We start from the raw sequence: 23,037 nt of genomic DNA, 5'->3' as shown, positions 1-23,037 counted from the left end.
CAAAGAGGGGAGGGAAAGAGAGGCGAGCGCGCGAGGGTAGGGGAACTCTGGCTGCAGTATGATAGAGGACTGACCCGAGCCAAGGTTGCATGGGTGACGCCATCAAGCTACTAGTGCATAATAGCGCCGCTCGTTCTGAGGCCGGCTCGCCGCGACTGCGCTAAAATCGGAACTCGTTCTTTCTGCCTCGTTCCCTCCTTCGTCCGTTCGCCATCGTTCGCCGCCGCCGCCGCCGCCGCCTCCTCCTCCTCCTCCTCCTCCTCCTCCTCTTACCTCGCGTTCTCCACGCCGCTTCTCGTAGTTCCGTGGAGGCGCGCGGTTGTTGAACGATTCCTCCTCGGTTCGAAGAGAGAAAGAGCTTTTCTACTTCCGAGCTGCTGCCAAAGACGGAAGGTTAAAAATGGGAGGAAGAGAGCGAACGATCGAATGAGACGGAAAAAGACGGGGAAGCAGGCAACCGAATTCTCGAGGTGCCTCTAAAAATAAAGAGAACGCCCCGTTGTTCTCAGGAACCGCGTACATAGGTACAAAAGTAGGGAAAAGTCGCGGGGGGACGGGGATGTAAGGAGGAAAACGAGGTAGAGAGAGAAAGAGACAGAGAGAGAGAGAGAGGTCGAGTAGGAAAAGGGAAGAAGATTGAAGGGGGACAGGCTGATAAAGGATCACGAGAGTGAAAGAGCGGCGCGCGGAGAAACAGCTGGAGCGGATCGTGTTTACGCGCCGTATGACTGGCTAGATGAGTCAATCGTAGACCCGTTGTCTAGGAGTAGGCTGGTGGGGAAGCTACTACTTCACTGACCTATACCACGGACGTCGTACAGCGAGAGACCGCTATAGAGACGATGCACCGCGTATACACACGACTGTTTCGTGACGCATAGAACTGGCTTGATCGTTGTCGCCACCGCCGCCGCCGCCGCCGCTCTCCTGCATAGAGAAGACGTATCGCCGTTCTATGACGATTTTCTATTATGACGATACCTAACAGATGATAAGGCTTCGTAGGAATTGTTACGACGGTTCGTATGACTCGTCAGCTGTTCCTATACTCTAATGCGCGGACTTACTAGCGTTCTTATTACATCGGATACTGTCATCACGTTACATTATATTTATCTAGTATTATTTATCATGAAGATGCTCCAGCGAATAAGAAGATGGACAGAATAATTCGCTGACTGTAAAGGGGAAGGAATGAACAAGTGGCTTCCTCTTCGACAGCTATGTTTTCGATCGTCTCTTCCTGACGGTGGCAGGAAGTTTAGGCGAGGCAGGCGGTAACGAGTCGATAGTTAAAAATACGTTCGCAGGGGAGAGGGGGGAGGTTAGGTAGGGAGAGGAGAGAAGGGAGAAGTTATCCACGGAGTCGTAGTTTATTTTGCGAGAATTTCGCGCTAGCCTCACGGCCGGAAGTACAAGTATAGCGAGAAGGGAGGGATACAGGGAGAGAGCGCAAAAGAAAAACATGCAAGCGGGAGGAGATGCTCTTGAGCCGGTCGTCTGGTGGGGATATCCAGGAACGTACTTACATATATATGGATCGGTAGTGGTATGTAGTAGAAAGAAGACGGGGCAAAGTAAAGAGTAGATCGAAAGTGAAGACGACTGAAGAGGAGGAATCTGTTGCTTTCCTTCTGTACAGAGAACAGATTCTCGAGTACGCTACCGTGATTCGAATAATTATTCAAAAATCAATTGCAGTGAATCTGCCTTCAGGATGTACAGTTGTATATAATCTCATGATCGTTCAGCAATTGAAAGTCTATTATCTCATTGGACACTACTTAAGGTAGCTCGCTATTTGGGTAACGTATCGAGAGAGGGAGAGATAACTTTTATTAAAAATGTATATGACATGAGATCGCACGAGGCATTTATACAAAAGTTTCCATAAGCTCCCGTGTTAAAAATAAGAATTTTCTAATGCATTTTTTAAACAATTTTTGACGGAAATCCTATATTTTCTTTATGAAAAATGAAAGTTCGAAACTTTAACTATTGTTTAGTACAACTTGTATTAAAATCGTACATGTTCTACAAATGCTATCGAGCTAACTTAATAGACGCACGTATAAGAGTAAAAACGGATGGGCTAGGAACAGGCGTTACCGTCTGCGATTAATTAGAAGCGTCGGCCGATTGATATCTGTTCGTTTGTCAATCGCAAGAAGCCGAGGCGTGAACACGTCTCTTTTTTTCGTGACAACGAAAATATCTCGGACGAGTTACAAGCGGTTAATATACGGGACGAGGCGAGAGTAAGCGAAATAAAAAAGAGAGAACGTGACAGATATGCCCGGGATGACGTTAATAACCGTGAACCCGTCATTTAGCGAGACGCCTCTTTCTGTCCGTAGTCCGTGTACACCGACGCCTGGCATTATCGGCCACTCGTACATACATAGCAAACCAATTGAAGGCTTATTGTTAGATATACGTGCCAGAGTTATCGTACGATTTCCTTGAGACGAATTACCGTACCAATAAATACACCGTTATTCCTCCTCCAGATACGGACTATCGTCTCGCGACGATGTTGTTAGCAGTCACGGTCGAAGGGTAGAAGTAAAAAAAAAGAAAAGAAACGAGACAGCGGATCTACGGCGATGATAACGCGTACGATATTAATCGGCGACAAATATCGATCGTAAAAGTCTATATCCCCCGATGATTCCTCGACGAGTCGCTCGTGACTCGAATAAAAACGCAACTCGTGGCGTTGCGAATTTACGATTCGAAAATGCGAATTTCGATCGGCTCGCCGTAGGTACCCACGCTTGTGTAGGAGAGAGGCTGGCTCTCGCATGGACGTCGAAAGAAGCACGTCGCGGAGGATGTGGTTGTATAAGGCGAGTTCTCACGTACCAGGACTTCGAGGCGGAATTCCGCGTGCACCTAAGTGCACGAATGACCCTCAACCCGTCGAGGAGGGCATCGCCGGCGGAAGAAGGATGGAGTGACACGGGTGTGAAGTGTGAAGAGAAAAGGCACCGAAACTGTTCGTACGGCATAAACAAAGCGCTCGTGAATGCTATGTTCGCTCGCGTGTGTACGTCTGCGCGTGTATAATATACGCACGGTTCCATGCACGAGTAGAGATACAGATTTAGGGATGGTGTACGTATAGCGGTATAGGAGAGAGAGCGCGTATATGTACGTCCGAGGAGAAGAGGGAAAAAGAGATACAGAGAGGAAGGAAGAAAGAGAAAAAGAGGATAGGATAAAGATGGGGCTGGACACACGGAGAGTGTCGGTGGATAGCGACTGCGAGGGAACAGGGAGGAAGAGAGAGAGAGAGAGAGGCAGAGCGGGTGGAGAAGAGTGGGCAGAAGAAGGAGGAAGACGAAGAGACGGGAGATGGACGAGGAGGATGAGGTCGAGAGAAGGGGAGAGTTGACCTTCAGCTGCGCCGGGAAAGTCAGGCAGTCACTGACCGACAGACTAACTTAACTACTCTATCCTTCTCCTCCTTCTCTCTCCTCCACCTCCATTTACGACTGGCTAGTCCGATGCACCGTGTACTGCACACACGTCCACACCGTGTCTCCTTTCTCCGTCTCCTTCTACCTCTTTATAGATATATCGTTCCCCCCTTTCCGTCTCGCCAACAGATCGGATTCGAGCCCTCTCTTACGCTACCGACGCGGTGCGGTGCGTTCCTCTTTCCTTTCCCGATTCGCTAAATCCGTCTCTGTTTCTCACATCCTTTCAGCATCTCTCCTCGATCTGTGCGCGTATGTGTGTACGTCTCGATGTCGAGTCGTTCTCCGCACGACTCCCTGCTCCCGTTCCCTTTTTCTCTGTCTCTCGTTATACTCACAGACCCCCATCCCGGCCTATTATGTTACCCTACTGCCTCGGGATACTATCTTTAACCCCGAAACCCGTTCAAATTGCGAGCTGCTGTGCGCGCACGTGTATGAGCGTGTATCCACCTATACTCCCCGTACAAAGGCATCCGGAAAGGGAGAAAAGAAGCCCGATAGGGAAAGAATAAAAAAAACGATGCTTCGTACGCTGCATGGGAAAGCCAAGTGCGAATCGGAATTTGGTTTGCAAAACTGTCATGTTACGCAGTACGTACATACTAATAGCAACATTTCGCATTCAGCTATGTACACAAGCCTCCCCCAAAATAGTATGTAAAGTATGTACTCTGAACGAGCTACCGTTAAATAATATGCGCACGGAGGCAGAGGAGGTATCGGTAGAGGAGAGCATCGCTTTCGTCGGGATCCGTGGCTGAAGGACGTCGAGGTAAAAGTCTGCTCTTTGATCTTTCCACGCGAGAATCGACGCGACGCGACGCGTCGAAAAATGTCTGGTTCTCGCGATATTGCATTAGACACCGTGGGCGGAACGCATTATTTCTCGTTCCGTTTCTGTGTTCCTCGAACCCGGGGGAGATGAGGAAACGCCGGAGCGTAATGGGGGAAGAAACACACCGGACCACGCAACGCTTCTCGTGGCCTGCTTGTTCGAAGGCTTAACGAAAAGAACGAGATTTACGTCCGGGAGAGAAGAGCTCTCCGCCGCTTTTTCTACGCGTCTACCTTGGCCGCCTATAAAACGGACGTCAAACGTGTGGGCTTCTCGCGTCGCGAGATCCTCTCCCTTCCTTCTTCACCCGGCCTTTTCTCTCTTCCACCAATAAAGGAAACTTCCACTCTCACGCACCTACTCCGAGATCCTGGCCATCTAGCGCACCGCGTCTTTCGAAACGGAAATACTCGGGGGAAAAATAGCAACCGAGAACCGTGTAACGTCGAACGTGCGTTGCAGCCACGGAAAGATACGTATCTAAGCATGTATGCGTGTACGTGCGTAAAAAACGGTGAACGTATTTTTGAGAATGTTTCAAAAATAACGCCGGCCGATCGATTAATAAAATAACGATAAATTCTGTAACGACGAGCGGTCCAATCCGGCTGCTCGAGGAACAAGCGAGAGAAAACAGATGCGCCTGTGTCTATTACGTACGGACAATCGAGGTGGATATTTCTCCGGATCGAGGAGTATCGCGAGCGTGCATCGTTTGCGAGCTCGTCGATCGTCCGATGGAATTCTTATTACTAGTTTCCTGCTGCACGTATCGCGGTGGCTAACTCCGTAGCCAAGCTCGTCGGTATCCGAAAGTCTACGACGACCGACACGACGCAGCTATGTTTCTTGCAGTCTTAACAAACGCGTGCTTCGGTCGTAGCTGCGTCGTCGAAAAGTACGTCGTGATACGATCACGGCTCGCCGGTACACGCGCGTGTATGCACACGGCGATGTCGATCGGCCGAGATTCCTCAAAACCTGAAGACCGGCGGGACGTTTCGCGAGGAGGCATCTAGGCTGCATTATAAATGCGCAGGGTGTGCAGCCGCGTGTTCGCATGTCCAGACTGGTCTAGCGCGCGCACTTGGCTACTTGGTAGTCATTAACTCCGTCGTCGGCAGACGTCGTTCGACAGAATATCGGGGGAATAAAAAAGCAGCGCATCGTTTCACCGTCGGGCCTTGAATAAACGACGAACCTTCTTCTCTCTCTCTCTCTCTGTCTCTCCCTTGATACTCGGTCTCTGCCTTCTTCAAACACTAACGCAAAGAGTAAACGTGGAGAGCTCTGATAAAGTTGAAGGCAAAACTATATCGTGAGTTTCTACTAGAAATTTAGATCTGCGAATAGTCTGCAATCGTGCGAAACTTCTGTCGAGAAAATAAAAATTCGAAGTTGGAATTGATGGACTATTTTGAGGATATTCGGTGAAGAGACTCGAGGGAAGAATCCGTGTACCCGGACCAATCCAACGAACGCGCGCGCCGCGTACGTCGCACGCATTCTTTTCGTTCGCTAGCGGACAGAGGTCAAGACGACGACGGTCGAATGGGAAGAATGCGTGACTCCTCTTCCGCCGTCGCGGACACGACGTGTGCGAGGTCAGTGACCATCGTATGCGCACTCTCGTTGGGCAGAACTTCTTGCAGGCGGATAAGCCGAGCGAGCGGAGAGGAAACAGCGGTGAAGGAGAGCGAGAAGGAGTGGCGCGGCCTCCCCGAGGAGAAGCAACGGGAACGGTCGAGAAGGGATGAGCGCGAAATATCCCGCGAGGATATTTAATGGTCGGCTGATACCGAATTTAGAGAAGCTTCTTGAGTATAGGCGAAAGTCTGAATAAATTCTCGTCTCGAAACGGTGAGAGAGCAAAACCTCGGGCTGCGTCGGTCAGCGAACGAACTGCAAGTTCAGCCCTTTGATTTCGCGCCTCTTAATTGAGATCCGTGCGTAACGAGCTCACCGGTTCTCCGGTTAGATTTATTTTCGGCACGTTGCGCACGAGTATACATATATTTTCGAGTCGATTTCTCCAGACCTTATGCCTCTTCTTCTTCTTTCTCCTCCTCAACGTGCGTACTTATGTACGTTCGGGCTCGGGAGAAAGAATTTCGAGTAGCTTTTTCCGCGAGTGAAGAGGGACGAATGTGTGTAGTCGTGACAGTGAACGGAGCGTTCTGGAAGATATTACGCAAGGAATTATCTGATAACAACGTCGACGACGTGTTCATAACGGCGTGGCGTGGTGCACTCTTGAAACTCGGCGGACGTTATCTGCGCGACTGATAACCCGGACCTGGGAGAAAATTGCCAAAATCATCTGTCCCCCCTCCCCCTTACTTCCCGTTTGTACGGGGAGCGAGGGCCGATAAAACGATCGGGCGAGAATGATTTGGGTCACCGGCATTGACACGGATCACATGGAAGCAACGTCTTATCTGCCCCTATAATAATTACAATAATAAGATAACGATTGCACCGAGAATGTAAATAAGTTAACGCCTCACGGAACGTTTCGATAGGACCCGTTCGCTCGCGTGTTTCGCGATATTACATAATCTACTTATAAAAAGAGAGAATCTGGTTTGGAAATTCGCGACAACTGGAGCGAAGACGCATCCGGTGAAACGAACCTGCACCTCGACCGGATTTTAGAGAATCGCATCCAGTGGTAAAGATAAACATTCTAAGAAGTAGACATATTTCATGAAATTAAAAATATACAAATGTAGTCATGTACAGATCAGCTGGTATTAGGATGGAATGATAGAGAGCAGCTGGAGAAAGAAAAAGTGAAATAGGATTCGAGAAAAAAAAAATAGATAGGAATAGTAGAGAGGAAGAGAGAAGTGGTGAATCGCGTGACACGAAAAGCTTCGTGCGCACGGAACTACCGCATCCGTACTTGATGCCCGTTCACTTTCTCCGATAGTACTAGAGACAGCCCCTCTCTTCACCCCTTCCCGCATCTTCCTGTTCCTCCCCACCAGACCATATATATCCACGGGTCTAGGCTAGCTCAGTGGGTCTAGGTCTAGGCTGGCTGCAACGTCGCGTGTGCGTGCAGTATGCACCGACGATGCAGCTGCGTGCATTCGAGTGCCACGAACGAACGAATGAACGAGCGAACGAAAACGAAACGGAACGGAACGAAGCGGACGCAGCAGAACCGAATGAGAGGAGAGGAGAGGAGAGGAGAGGAGAGACAGATACCGTGGTCGGTGGTGTGCTCGTCGCGTATACTCGCTTTTGCTGGTGATCGTCGTTCTCCCGCGACACGGTGTGCATTATATTTAGACGGGAACGTGTGTGCGTGAATTCTGCGTCCGAGAGACCCGCCTCGCCACGGTTGGACCCGTCGTCGTCTCTTTTTCGCTCCTCGTTCGTTCTCGCTTTCGCGCTGTTACATACACGCCGGGTTCTCCTCTCTCCATTGCTCGTTTCATTCCCCTTTCTCTTTGTATACAAACGTATACGCGGCACCCTTCGTCCCCTCGCCCGTCTCTGGCTCTCTCTCTTCTCTTCGTTCTCTCTTTGTTTCACCGTTGACTGGAACAACGACGAGACAACGGGAAGGAGAGGCCGGTCTGTCCCCATGGAGCGGAGCTAAGCGCCGGAAATGAATCATTTGAAATTGTCAATTTTCGAGCATGGTGCACGCACGGTACGCGTGAGGAGAGCACACGTGCCCACGCATCGTCGTTCCCTGCATTCCGGTGCCGGCACTTTGTACAGAGAGAAATATGTACGTATGTGAATACGAGAGGAGAGAGAGAGAGAGAGAGAGAGAGAAAGAAAGGCGTTAACGATCGGAACGCGGCGAGATCAGAGACACGTGTTATATCGAGGAAGTGCTTCTACATCCGCTGAAAGGATCGTCAAAGGATCGAATTATGTACGCGGGGGTCAGTGTGAAAACCGATTTTTCCGTCGCTCGCAATTCGGGCGCGTTGCGCAATTCCTCTTCTATTCCTTTTCCTTCGACTAATCTCCGTCGACCGAGTCCGCGCGTTCAACAATAACGGTGCTTCCTTCCTTCTTCTTCTTCTTCCTCTTCTTCCTCCTCCTCCTCCTCCTCGTCCTCGTCTTCTCATTCGTTTCTACGCGCGCGTTTCCCGAACGAGTTACCGATAAAAGTTAACATGCTGCCAATAAATCTGCCGATCGGGGTAAAAGAGGAATTGCGTACGTTCAAACTCGGACAAAGATACCGTTCATCGGTCCTGTCACGATCGGCATCACGCTTATCGGAAATAAACGTTTTCGTTTCTTTTCCTCGAATTCATTACAAAACGGCGTTCCAATCGTAGATTCGAATCCGTTATGAAAATTTATAATAATAAATATATTATAATATGTAACAAAGTGGAGTTGCGTGAACGTCGATCAGGGTTTTCCAGTTCGATGCATAGATAAATGGATCGGAGCGCAGAGCTCCGTTTCCGTAGAACTGTGCCGAACGCTCGTATGCGGAGGATCAGGGAAGAAAAATACATAAGTCGGTCGTTTTCCATTGGATGTACGCGTGGCGGATCGATGGAAAAGCGGACGGGGAAAGGCCACGCGGAAGAAAGCAAATGGTTACGCCAACGAAAGTGAACGTTCGTTCGCGGGGATTTTATATGTACATACGATATAGCGCGCGTACATATGCAAATACATACCGCGGCAAGTTCTCGATTCATCAACGGGGGAGACCTTTAACTCGTCTGTGTGTTCGTTAAAGAGAGAGAGAAAGGACGGCTTTCATCGGGACTGCGATGCGGAAGGCGAGGAGAAACACTTGAAAAGAATTTTCTCTCACTGAGAACTAGTACTAGTAGAAATCTTCAGGAGAGGTCAGACGAGGATAGAACGTGGAAGGAGCGTAGACTTTTCTATTACATTTCACGCGGCGGAGGATGGAAAGAGCGCGAAAGAAGAACACTGTCACACGTAAACGACCGCACGACAACGGAGGGAGACGGGAGGAGGGAGGACCGCGGGGAACAGAGAAGCGCGGGTACAAAAGGGAGTGACGTAGCTCGCGACGAGTGCAACGAGGAGGCGGCTATGTCGCGGTGCATCGTTGGAAGAATGGAGCGCGAGCGGGACGGAGCGATCACATGATCGCGGGGAGACAGAAGAAGAGGCTGACAACGGGAAGAGGGGCGAGGCGACGTCGAGGAACGACGCCGCGTTGGAGAGGGTCAATGGAGAGAAAGAAAGAGAGGCGCGCGGGAGCGACGGAGGGAGGCGACCGCTGGGGAAGAGAAAGAAGAAGAGAGAAAGGAGAGACAGACGGGGTGAATTGCCGGCGACAAGGTCACCGTCTATACCTCGCTAAAACCACCGATACGTGCCTTCGGCGTTATACTCGCGTGGTACTCTAACTGCAGCTCTTTTCTTCTATCTCTCTCACGCCTCTGTTCGCTCTTCGCCGAGCCGACGAAACCCTTCGTCCTCCTCGCCCCATCGTCCCGCCTAAACGGCGGGTCTCTCTTCTGCACGCGAGTCTCTAACCCTTCCTTCCACCTTCTCCTCTCTTCCTCGAGCTCGTATGCATGTGCATCGCCGCTTCGGCACACGTGTACACGCGCGCATGTGAGGGCGTGCGTGAGCTAGTATAATAGGAATAAGGAAAGTGATCCTCATGACGCGAACTCGCGCAGGTTGGTACGTTACGCTCGAAATTCGATTACGGAACGGAGTACTGCCTGATGATAAATGTTCTTCTAGATAAAGATTAATTAGCGCAACGTACGAGCATCGCCGAGTCCGCGAGGACACTTCAGCAAACAGATATCGACGTTTCTGACGGTATAACCACTGCTAATCGATTCGTGACGATCTCGGTGAAAACAGTCGCACGTACATAGACCGCGATAATAATTAAACACGAAACTATATCATTGTATCGAATACGATAAGAGAACGAACGAACGTCAACGTCCAGAGTGATTCGAAGGGCGACTAGCGATCTGAATCGAACGAACGAGAAACTGTACCATGTTCAGATTCTGACCGCGACCGCTGTCGGAAGCGGTAGAAAATATTTGCGGGACACGGTGAACCGGGCGAAAGGTTAAGACCAGCGAATCGCACGATGCCTAGCGGTCTTCGAACCGGCCTGCGGTGGTCAAGAAAGAAAGACGAGAGATCGAGGACGGGAGGCCTTGAAGAGGCGTCGTTTATTTGTCCCGCGGTTGTCTCGCCCTTTGCTCCGATTAATTTTATCGCAAGTAACATCATCGGCGCATCGCAAATATTTTCCCCGCGGATTTGTCGGTCGAGAGGAGCCTTCTCGCAGCGAACAGTTCCCTGCAGGTAATCGATTCGGCTCACCGTCTCGCCGATAAGCTGGATCAGCCAGCGATGACTTTTACACGCGGTGTGGGACGGGGACAAAAAAGGAGAACGAGAGAGAGAGAGAGAGATAGAAGCCAGTCCGGTTGAGAACCGTCTGGTGCAACAGCGCTATGCATTTTTGCCGGCGGCGGCGGCGGCGGCGCTCTGCACACACGCGACACGACCACGAGGAACCGAGCGCGTGTGTACGTGCGCTCGAGCCGCACACCGCACCTACACGGTCCCGGACACCGACAAGTGCGCACACCGAGGAACCCGCTCTGATAATATGTACACTGCAAATATACAATACTACAATACATACGTCGGTAGGGGCAGAGACCCAGGAAGGACGCTCACTGCGAGGCTTGGCTGGCTGGCAGGCTGCTCGTTCGCCCGGCTGCCAGCCTCCTCTCTGCCTATCTGTAAAACCCGTGTCTCGTTTCCTCCTCCTTCTTCCTCTCTCCCTTCTTCCCTCGTATCCTTCTCCCGTTTTACTATTCTACCCTTGGACCTCTTTTTCGTTTCTTTCCCCTCTTCCTCATACCTCCGCCGATTCTCCTCGCCCTCTCCACTGTTTCTCGACAGCGGGGGGCACAGCGGGCCGAAAATCGATGCGCAAAATATCGCGCCACTTCCGGACGCGTCGACCATTTACGAATTCAACGGAAGAGAACCGGTGTGTCGGCGCTCGTTCGCCTTTTTTCGTATTCACGGCCGGGAACCGTGGAAGGTTTACCGGGTGACACGCTGAGTTTTCGGGCACGTATATCCCGGTAACCGCGAGACTGCATCGTCACGCAGTCGGGTATTCTTTTTCCGGTCATGTCTCCGACCCGTGATGCGCACACCCACGGGTTGAAAGTGAAACGCGAACTCTATCATACCATTATCCTATTCTATTTCCGTCCTATCTGCGTTTTAGATTTTTTTTTTCGAGATTTATTTACGAATGTCATCGATTAAATTTGTCAATCTCAGTATTTCATAATGTGCGTACACAAATAAATTAAAATGCTAAAAAAAGTTTCTACGTTGCCTAATATGGATCATAAAACTGAATATTGGACTTTGCTTGGATGGATTGTGAAACTTTGGTTAATGATTCAAATGAAATTCTTTATAGAATCTGTATTTTACATATAAGCTTCGTTCGACGATAGAAAGGCGAACGCGACTCGGCCAGCGAAAGGGTTAACAAGTGTCTCCTGAATGTTCGGGGAACAACGAGAACTTTCAGCCGAATGATTTAACTCCATAACCTTCCCCTCGGGGTATCGTAACGAATGCCGAGGTTTAACCAGGGCTCATGAATATTCAACGGCGACTCGCTGTTTAAACCGTGCACTTATTATCGGGCCGGGAGAATTTGTAACGGAGCTCGCGTCACTTCCAATTACGTTCTGCACGTGAAAACGACAGTAAAAGAACCGTAAACGAAACGCGAAGAACGAGAAGAACGACCGATTAGGAAAGAGCGTCTGCGAATACCACAGACCTTGCCGTCGATTGTAATTATGAGAGAAGGCGTCCGTTTTGACGGAAAGAATACGCGGACGTGCTCAGCACGCGGCTCTGTAATACAGCACGCGGTGTCGATTGCCCATACGAGAATCGTGTCGAATTCGCGGCAAAACGTTATTTATTTCCTGCTTCAACAGCAGTTTTCTAAACCCTGCGGTGGCTCTCTTGGTCTACTAGAAAACCCGACACCGTCTGCGCTTCCGGAGCGCTAAGAAGACATTAATCAGCACGCCGACGGTACGTCGTCGTAAACCGTCACGTGCGACCGGTGTGAATGCACTTTACGCTTTTAACACTTTCGCTTTCCTCGACGTACGTACACACGCCGCTCCGCGTCCAGCGTCTACACCGAGGAAATCTACCGCGGTCTTGTTTTATCAAGCAATTAACGATCGTTTAGCAATCGTCGACATCTGCCTATACATCTGTCTCAACCCTCGTTCGCTCAATTTGATCCGTCCGTCGTCAACGTCCACAGCTGAACCGTGTCGACTCGCATTTATGTACGTAAAATTATAAATACGACGGGGTTCCGTCGATACATTTTGTGGCTTGCACCGTGAGACGAAAAATGATGCGTCCGATCGGCGCGAAGGTCGGTCGAGGTTGAACCCCTTTATTTTACGGCTCGTCAGGCGAAAGGAATTTTCTAAACGACTAATTCTATTTTAAAATAAGGCACACGCGGGGAATAGTGTTTCACGGAAATATCGGGTTTCGCGGAGAGAAAGAGAGAAGAGCATCGATACGCAGCGCTGTGTCCACGGAAAAGGCGACTCCTCGGTAGTAGGCCACGAAGTAGACCAGCGCACCCCTTCCTAGTCGACCTAGACCTACACCTAGATCTGGCCTAGCCTCGGCGAGCGCGTTTCGCTCCTTTTGTTTTTGCGCTCGCCTGTTTTGTTGCACCTGCCTCTCTGCTCCCGCAGCAGCAGTAGCCGCGCTGCATCGTGCCGCGGACTTTTCCTCTCTTCTTTAGTGTCGAGAAACGAGGTGAGCGAGGGGACCGGCCGAAGAAACGCTACTTTCGCGTTCAGGTTACTTTACCGTCGAGAAACCGGATGGCCGGTTTACGACACGATAACTTCGCGCTCGACATTATATTAAATGCACGTCTGGAATTTGTTTAGTTACCGTAACTTGCCTCGCCGGTGCACGCGTGTCATTAATCAGCGAATTGAAAACCTGAGATCACCCACGCGTCCAACGTGTTTCTTTTTACGCGAGCCGTTAACGATCGAACTATTTACTCTGACGAATCTCCGCTTGTAATAAAACGTATCGTAAGAATGCTTCGCAAGAGAACGTCGTTCGTGCAGGATTATTTGTATAGTTCTAATGAAAATGTGAAACTGCAATTTGTTGCGAACCAAACTATTTAACTAGAAAGAGAAATTGGCTTCCTTTCACTTCTGCAAAACGAAGCTGCTCTACTTTCCCGATTTTACTATTGGGATTGTGACGCGTGTCAATGATTAAGAATTTTGCTTGCTCCCCGGTGGATGATCGAGATCGGGAACGAACTGCGAAGCGAGGAGCCGCGGGAGGAAATGAAGTACCGTACGTACACCACGGACGACAGCGTACGCATATAACCATACGCCCCGCCTAGTCGACCTAGACCTAGACCCAGTCTATGCTCAGAATCCACTCTGCATCGTGTTTCGTTCCTTTATTTTTACTCGCTGCTATTCGCCGCTACGCAAAGCGTTACGTAACCACACGCGTGTCCCTTTCAAAGCACCGCTCCGCGCCGAATCAACGCCAGACATTATTTCCCCTTTGCTATTTCCTCTTCTTTTCTAATTTCTCACTCTGCCACGGGCATGTCTTAGAGATTATTTATTATAATAAACGAAGAACACTTTTCGTACGCTGAATTTTGCGAGCTTTTTAAAAATCACCGCGTTTCATCGTCGATTACTGTCTACTAAATCTCCTCGTAAACGTCAAAAATATAAAAAGCTTTTTTACTGTCTGAGAGATTTTTATTCACATCAGTAGAACAAGTGACGATGATAGAAGAAGATTGATCATAATCGAGGAACGATCGGATCTCGATCTCGATCTCGGTGGTCGTCTTGATCAGGCTTAAAAAGTAGATAACTGAATGGGTTAGACCGGTTTCCAACGGCTGATAACGAGCAGCTGTGTAAGTGGCTTCATTTACATCGGCCCCGTATGCAAAACATCGTCTCATCTTAATCGCGAGACCTCGTCCGCTGATCCAAGTTCATCCACATCGTTGTTGCTCTAACTGATTTATCAACAAATTGCATCCGGCGTACGGAGGACGATGTTACACGTTAGTACACTAATTCAAGGATTTTATGCGTTGTTTGTCCCCCCTTTTTTACGAGTACATAAATAACGTCGAAGAAAATAGGTGCTAATGGCAATAATATTTGAAGTGACCGACTCGTGATTTGTTGGTACATTTAAATTGAATTTCGAAAGAAAGGACAAAGGCAAGAAGAGATCTTGGGGACCGGCAAGAAAAGGAAATCGTACACTATGCTCAGAGATTGTCCTAAGTTCCGGATGAGTTCAACTACACCGCGGTTTTTTCTCTCGCTCCTCGCTCGGACGACGATGTTTTTCTTTGCTCGAGCGATTCGCTACCGCTTGTTATTCGACATCGATCGCGCGTTCTATTTTTTTTCTTCGATTTCCCCGATATACGTCGCCTTCCCCGCGGCTTTTCTTTTTCCGCGGACGCGTACGAATCACATCGACCGAGGCTCACGTCTGGCCGATCTTTTTAAAAATATACGACGAATACTTGATCTAGGGCAACCAGGACATCCTCGAGAACCACGAGATGGCTCCGCGTCGCGCCGTGCTATTTTTTTCCGCAACTCGTCGAAAGATTCGACGTTCGATCCAGAGAGTTTGAAATACTGAAACGAAAGGAAACGAGAGGCTCGACGACGATCGGTAGAATTAAAATGGTAATCGATTCTCAACGGACTTCGCGTTAACCACGTCAATCAATATTCACGAGTTCTAATGAAAAATCGGTCTTCACCTTGACACGCGATTGACTGACTTGCGCCAGAATGAAAACGATTTCGCGCATCGAGAACGACCTCCTGCCGACGCGAGAGCGGAGGGGCGGACGCTCTCGGGGCGAGGAATTCCAGGCCGGTTCCACGGGTCGATTACGTTTTTATGACACGCGACGTAGATTTCACCGGGACAGGTTATAAATATTTTCGGCACGAAGGCGACACCGTAATTCGCGCCACAAAGAGCCATTAAAATCCGCCTCCCTTTTTCACCGTGTTCGATCTTTTAATCGAGTCACGGTTAAAAGTGCTTACCGGTACTCGAGTTCAGAGGCCCGAACGAATTTTCGACGGAAATCGTCATTGGCTACTTTGTATACCCAGCGATGCTGGTAAAAATGTGGAACGTCAAGTCGGAACAGGAAATACAGAACATCGGAATCGCAGATTCTTAAAGCCGAATTTATAGTCGTTTCTTAATTTTCAACTGCTTGTTGCATATTTCAGTTTCGTGATACTTGATTGATGAAAATCGAAGATGTATTTTTAAACGATTAACATTTTTTTAAATTTCATTGAAGCATCTACGGTCATTGTGGTAGGCTTACTCACTTCAATAAAATTAAAAAAAATCTTAATCAATAATGAAATAAAACTTCTTATCAACAAGCAGTTGAGACCTTTGATTGAGAACTGAGTACTGAGAAGTGAGAAACGACTATAAATTCCGGCCTTAATTTCTCTCGGCGTTCGCCGATTCTTTTAGAAGCGCATTTGTTTCAATGCATTGGGTGGCAGATCAAACGACGTCGTTGGAACGGGCAGACGGCACCGATAAAGGGCTTAATCGAGACTTAATCGGCTCGCGGAGCCTTGTAACGCTTTACGACGATTCGTCCTCAACATTAAAATGTGTGCCACGCCAGAGTGCAGCGTGTGCCAGCACGCGACGCGAAACTTTCATTCCCGGCGTGCTCGAAGGATCTTTCACGCGTTCCCGAATCGTAGTTCGATGATGATCCATTCGAAAATAACCAGCCGATGCCTATTCTTCGCCACGTTTCTATTCCGGTCGGACAGTGGCGCTTACTATATTGCTCTTATCCCTCGTGACTTACCGCTGATCAACGCCACGGATTCCGCTATCCTCTTTTTCTATTCACTCGTTTTCGGTCGTTTTAGACCTTGCAGAAAGAAATGAGAACGGGTCGCCGCGAGACAACGCATGTTTTCACTGATTGCAGAGATCGAGCTGCCACCGGCGGGAACGGTGGATTGGTTTACAACGGCTGAGAGGATCCCGGGTTATTTCCGATGTTTATCTGGTACGTCGTACTAGATAGAGGCGAATCGGGTTTGGCAAAATCGCGGAAAAGCGGCTTGGGCTACTTGGCAACGCACGAAAATTACCGAGCTCGACACATCGCGTCGGCCCGGATGCGGATTTTAGAGTGCCGGTCTTATTTGAGGAAAACGGACCACGCGACTCGCGGTGAACCAGCTCGATCCGAGCATAGATCAGAGTCTCTTCGATCCTTTCCGAAAAGAAAATTATTTATTATTATGTGATTTTGGTAACTGGATGAGAGTCAAGCGAAACAGGAATGAAATCATCTGTTTCTTTCTTTTCGCAGTTTCAAAGAAATTACGTGCGCCGTAAAATTTCTTTTCTTACAGAAATATTGACATTTTTCTTTGATTCGTTAAAGACGTTCTTGTTTCACGAACATTAAAATTTAATTTCTCTCCTACCGTTTTGAATTTGTATATTTTTCCACCGACGCCAGATATACGTATTCTGACTCCACCTACGAAATTACCATACGACTACCGGTGTCCGTGGAACGTCCGGAGAAAAATCGATCCGGTACTCGGTATCGTAGCGTAACGCAATCCCGTAAATCGATCGGGCCGAACATGGCAAACGGAGACCCGGATCGCGGTCCTGGGCTCTCTTTTAAGAGCAGCTTGAATTTTCCCTCGGCCGTGTTTCGCGTCCACCGTGGTCGGCCACCGCAATGGGAACACGGTCGCCGTTGGTGGGGCGCCCCGCAAAGTTACCAAATCGCTATGGCGTAACATTTTGCTTATTCACGTTCGATTATACAATCCGGCACACTTTTACTTCGCCGAGGCACACGAATCTCTTTCGCCGTCCAGGAGTGGGATCACTTTCGGTTCCATGGCCCATGCACAGATTTTTCTCCCCTCCGCCGAAGTGACTCTTTCCAAGCGCCAGCTGCCCGTCCCAATTAAATAATTACCGGTACTTGGGCGAACGGTAGCGAATTTCGAGAACATTGATTTTTCCCTTTCGAATCGCACTAATTTCTGTCCTCAGTTACTCATTGCCAATCAAGCGATTTAAATTTGTACAACACGGATCTCGGCGACCGATTGTAAGCTTTCCATTAGCCGATGCGATGAGTACATCCGTTCGCGATAGATAAAGACGTTACGTATAAAAATCGATTTTTCCGTAAACTAAGTAAAACTCGGTCTAGCCGTAAACTGCAGAAAAAACGACGAGGAGTTTCCACTGGCTCTTGAGGAAACAGAAACTGGGTTAAACACGTTGCCACGCTTCGGGAACACTTTCAATCAGGGAAAGTCCGGCACAGACCTTCCTATACTACTATCTGGCCTAGTCAGCCATCAGAAGAAGAGGAGGAGGAAGAACCAGTGTCGCTACTGATCAATGAGCAACTATACTACTAGAAAATCCGCGCACCATTCCGTTTCCTGTGCGCGGTTTATAATCGATAACTGTACGGGCGCGTTCGATCGAAGTGAAGTTTCACTTCGACGGAGGCTTTTCACTCGGAGTCTTTTATCGAGTATGGCTGCAACCTTGGCTGTGATCCAATTCGAGCGCCGCTCGCCTGAAATCACGACCGGGCCAGGTGTGTCCCGGCGAAATCAGCTGTCGTTCCATCGGACGCGATCGGAAAGGCGAAAAGGTCGCGCAATCCGCGACGCGATCACCGCCTCTCGGAAATCCAAGGATCTCTGAGCGAGATTTGCTTAAAAATCAATTCTCGGATTCTGTAACGAGTAATTATCGTTTAAAGGAGCCACGAGGAGTCATTCTCGTTCTTCCGATTTACGATCTTAATTTTTTTAACCGAAGCGAGGAAGAGCGTCCGCTCGAAAGGGAAATCGCGCGGGATTAAACGGGGACGCGAGCGAGAAAACCGGCGGTGAAAACGAAATAGAGAATAGAATAGAGAAAAAGAAGGAAACGAGAGGAGGAAGAGATCGTTTGGCGGATCGCAGTCGATCCTATCGACGTATGGCGGCAACGACGGCGGCCAGGAAGCGAATCTGGGCCGTTGAATCAGGGAAAAGTTAAGTGGGTCAAGAGAACGAATGTACTCGGATGATGTCGGCGTCGCCTCGTTGCGACTTCTGTCGGCGAGGATGACGAGCCTTCGTGGCTTCGCGTACGTACAGGTACGAAACGTCCGTCGTCGCCGTGTGCAATACGTATACCGCCACTTCCTCCGCCTTTTCCCAACGACGTCCCCCTTCTTCACTGGGAACCTCATTACGGGAAACTCGCTTACTCCTTTCACTTCGCATCTACCTGCCACGAGGAAATCGCGAGGTTTCTCCGTCTCCGTCGCACGTTTTCGCCCAAACTAGACGCGCTTCCTAGTGCACGTTCACTGGTAATGGTTACGTTAGAAATTCAGCACGAGCTTGATCGATATTTCTAGCCAAGCGCCACTTCTAACTTGCGTTTAACTCGCGTTCATGGGATTCCTAAATGTTTCAAGGATCATCGAATTCGGAGAAGCGGAGTCTACGAAATGTCCAGATTAAAATAAAATAATATAAGAATACGAATTTCATTCCTCTGATAGCGATGATAAAGATGTCAACCATAATCGATTTCGCTGCATTTAGGACAACACACGTAAATAGATATAGTAAGGCAAATTAATTGAATGTTCTCGGTGACAAATCTAATTTACTACGGGAACCGGTACTCACGTTCTTGAAAGCTTTCTTGTTTCAATCAAGATTTCTTTCACGGGTAATCTGTTTTGCGGTTTTGCTCGGAACGCCCCGCGCCGCTTGTATACGGAACACGGGGCTTACAGATCGAAGGAAGAACGATGACAGAATAGCACGCGGATTAGAGGTACTTATCGGGATTCGCGGTGTGGTCGAACTGACAAGAACCGACCGTGGTCACTCGGCTAAAGTGTTACGAGCTGTTCTATCCTGTTAAACTAGCGATTCGCATTTTTTCCCCCTTTTCCCCCCGAGACAGCGAGAAGTTGCCGTTACGATTTCCGTCGAATGTACATAGCAATGTATGCAATCGAAGTAAGTATCTTCCGGTTCTATTGTTGCGACTAGACGTCGCATAATGCGCCGGAAAACTGACGCATCATAGAATCGTAATTGAGTTTTAAATCCAGACACTGAATTCAGTTACTAAATCCAACGTTGTAGGAAGTATTAACGATAAATTTAGAAATGCCGTGCTTCAAATTCATTCTACTTGCTTCGTTCGCTTATCGAAATACTCGTTTCTTTTTAAAAACTTTTGACTCCGTTCAAGGGGGAAATGAAATTACGCGATCGAATAATTACCTAAGAGACCAGGACACACTTTCTTTCGGTATCCGTATTAATCGATACCCAGTAAGCCGAAATAAACTCGAGCCCTGTCGTCGTTGCGTCACGACTATCGAGTCTCTCGATATCGCCGCGAGATACTGAAATTACTGATTTATTGGCCGACTTCGATCGAATTCGCCGCGCCATACTCCCCCCTCCACCGATCATCTGAACTCGCGAAATCGTAATCGGCGTGTTCTATTTCTGATTAAAAAACGGAGGAAGCCAGTTGACACTCGAACAACGCAATGTTTTCTCAATTTACTTCGAACCAAGTCGAATCTCTTCTCCCTTCCAACTCTTTCGATGACAAAAAGGTTGATGAAGGATTTCTTAAGGTAGCTCGATAGAATTTCCAGAACATATACGATTTTAATACAAGTCGTAAATAAAAAGTAGTTTATTTTACTTTGTTTATACTTTTTTATAATATAAAATTAAAATATATGAATGTGGAAATGATAATATACATTTAATAATGAAATTTTCACTTCATATTCTTATTTTAAAATAAGCCCATTGTAAGGTCCTCTCTTGATACGTTACCCAAATAGCGAGCTACCTTAATGAACCCCGATTGTCCGAGTGTCAACCGTTAAAAAGATGTGAAAGGCAGTGGACTTACGTGTAGGTGGTTGACGGTAGTGCAAGTGTTGTAGACTCTGCGTTTGATGGGGGTGGTGATGATGGGGCGGCCCCATCGTCGGGCCCATCGTGTGGTTCCCGTGTTGATGATGCGGCGAACTTCCTCTGTGCGGATGGTATTGGGAGGGATGATGCTGATGAGGATGATACGAGGGCGGCAGGAAGCCCGCCGTAGACGGATAAACGCCAGGACTGTGACACGCTGACCTGCCAAGCGCTGCTGTCGGACAGTCAATAACGATATTTAATGAGAAACCGTTCGCCTATGCTTCTCGATCATCGACTCTATAACGTCGTCAAACTTGCAAACAGAGTCGTTTTCTGATCATCGACATGCCATCATTAGGTCGTTAAATCGATTAATCTATCTTTACTAAGCAGAATCAATTATTAATTTCCTCGAATCGACTTTCCCATCCATAAGGGAAATCCACGAACTATGTCAATATATTTACTGAATTTTTCAAAACATCTCTTACATTCCTTAATCTCTGATCACGACAGGTCGGATTAATCGATTATTAACGATGCGAAGGAACGATATCAGAAAATCATGGATGGACAGAATTAGGATCATCGGTCTGACTCGTGAATTATGACAGTAATCCTGTCTACGTGCCAGCTAGGGCCGGGGCATTCGTCTGAACTTATTTAAAAAGCCTGAAAAATTGGTTTCAACGTCGCGGGACTCCGAGCCAATGTAATTGGACGTGGGATACGTTCGCTTACCTGATGACAGATGAGAATGATGGGTTGCTAGGCTAGGCTGAAGGGACGAGCCTGGGTTGAGCCTGGCTTTCAGTAAGAGATTCGCGTCCTCGTTACCGCCGGAGGACGTGCTGGACTCGACGTCGCTGACTCCGCTGTCCGCGGGGCTCGCTGGCAGTGATCCGCTTCCTGATTCCATGCAACAGAAATAGAGAAAACGCGCGCGTTTCCTTTGGTAATTGAACCTAGGCCTCGCCGGATAAAAAGGCCGGACTGGAGCGACGCGTATATATGCCACACATATCTGTATCCGCGATTTCGCAACGCTTTGCACGTTTTCCAGTGAAGCGGCGGACCGTATAAAGCGAAAACAACCGACGCTTTCATCGTCGTTTCAAACTTGAGTCGTGGCAGCCGCCCATGGAACATTTAGGGAGTTCAAATACCGACGCACCTCTCCAAATCGAAAAAGTTAACCAATCGACGAAGAGACTTCTTCACCAGTAAACCGAATTCTCTTGATAAAAGTAATCTCCACACGTAATAAGATCTGCCGATTACTTCACTGACCGCGTTCGTATGGAATTCTGAATGTTTAAATCACCGCGAATCGGGGCACGGTTAAAGGCAAGAAAAAGGGTGTCGCGTTGTATCGAGTGGTTCTCGACCCGGTCGAATTTCACGTGTGGACGTGGTCACCGATTCTTTCTGCTTGGTTTCTCCGGCTCTTTGTCCGTCCTTAAGCGAATTAAAGGCTCCAAGGTGGTCCAAACGAGAGCGAAACTCGGGTTAGCTTTATCGAGCACCGCAGAGAGCCACCGACGAACGTGTTTTCGCGTGCGCCGTCAATTAAAGCCATCTTTATGCAACGGGCGAAGGTCGTCCGGTCATTGGGTATGCATATCGCTCGCGCTTCCCACGGTATCTCTCTCTCTGTCTCTCCCCCTCTGGCCACCGTGGCTGCTCCACATAGCTTGAGAAGCAAAGAAAGCGAGAGAGAGAGACCACGAACGAATCTCGAAACCAGTCCTAAGTGGTACTTTCCGTGCGTCTTTTGCACGACGACGTCCGTTTGCCACCTTTTACCCCGTTCGTTTCATTTATGATATCTGTCTTATAGTTTTCACATTTAATTATATTTAATTGCCCGATGCTCGACCAATTAGATTAAAGACGAACTTGAATAGATCGGGATGTTTGTTTAAATTAGATTGGAGAACGTCGAGCAGTAAACGAACAAAGAAACGTCGTCGGGCTAAGTCAGGTTCATTCTATTGGAGGACCTTGCACCGCGAAACCACGAACACCGTGCACTCCCTCCTCTCTCTCTCTGTCTCTCTCTTTAAAGCGACCGATTATTTCGGTAATCGACCGAGATACACGCAGACACACGCTCCTGAACCGGATCGAGTACATACTCTTGCGGCCAGCTTATGCAAGAGTTCGCAAAGCGCCGAATCACGTGTCTGCCTCGATAATTTACGCGAGACGCCGTTACGCGGTGCGTCTTATCGTGCTTCTTTTACTTGGTCCGTTTTGGGAACATCGTTTTCATTTAGTCTTATCCGGACGATTACAGAACGCGTCATTACAAAGACCCGAACCCGCGGGTTTTAAACGGCGGGTACACGTGTTTTCGGGTGGTCCGGCAGCGATCGCACTGAGAAGCGAGAGATGAAATCTTTTTTCTGGTCGCTCGTTCGGGAAGCCGAGAAATCGATATTGCTAGTCTGCGCGGTTAAACAGAAATTTTCGCCTTTTTATTGCCACCTCGTCGTCTCTAACGATTAATGTTAGCGGCGGGGAATTACTGGTCGAGCGAGCGGGCCAATGGGAGCGCGCGTAACCACGCTTCGGTGTGCCCATGAAAAGC

General features: G+C 48.6%; 1 protein-coding gene and 1 long non-coding RNA gene across 8 annotated transcripts in view; one reads left to right on the top strand and one right to left on the bottom strand.

Annotated features, from left to right (window-relative positions):
* The window catches only part of Eip74EF (Ecdysone-induced protein E74), a 132,635-nt gene that overhangs the window by 5,192 nt on the left and 104,406 nt on the right, over positions 1–23,037 (bottom strand). For 5 of the 7 annotated variants that reach the window (XM_026816146.1, XM_026816144.1, XM_018030510.2 and 2 more), the window contains 2 exons: positions 21,186–21,353; positions 20,437–20,676 (listed from right to left, as the gene is read on the bottom strand). In XM_026816146.1, coding sequence (XP_026671947.1) covers positions 20,437–20,676; positions 21,186–21,353 — 408 coding nt within the window. The remainder of the gene's footprint in view (positions 1–20,436; positions 20,677–21,185; positions 21,354–23,037) is intronic. The other 2 variants (XM_026816149.1, XM_026816156.1) reach the window with 1 other exon arrangement.
* Positions 1–23,037, top strand: part of LOC113464730 (uncharacterized) — an 85,154-nt gene that overhangs the window by 5,844 nt on the left and 56,273 nt on the right. The gene's annotated exons all lie outside the window — the stretch shown is intronic.

Source organism: Ceratina calcarata, unplaced genomic scaffold (genome assembly GCF_001652005.2).
Source record: "Ceratina calcarata isolate Rehan_Ccalc_2016 unplaced genomic scaffold, ASM165200v1 scaffold127.2, whole genome shotgun sequence".
Lineage (NCBI taxonomy): Eukaryota > Metazoa > Arthropoda > Insecta > Hymenoptera > Apidae > Ceratina > Ceratina calcarata.
Note: the sequence above shows the minus strand (reverse complement) of the source record. Positions and strands in the feature narration are given on the sequence as shown.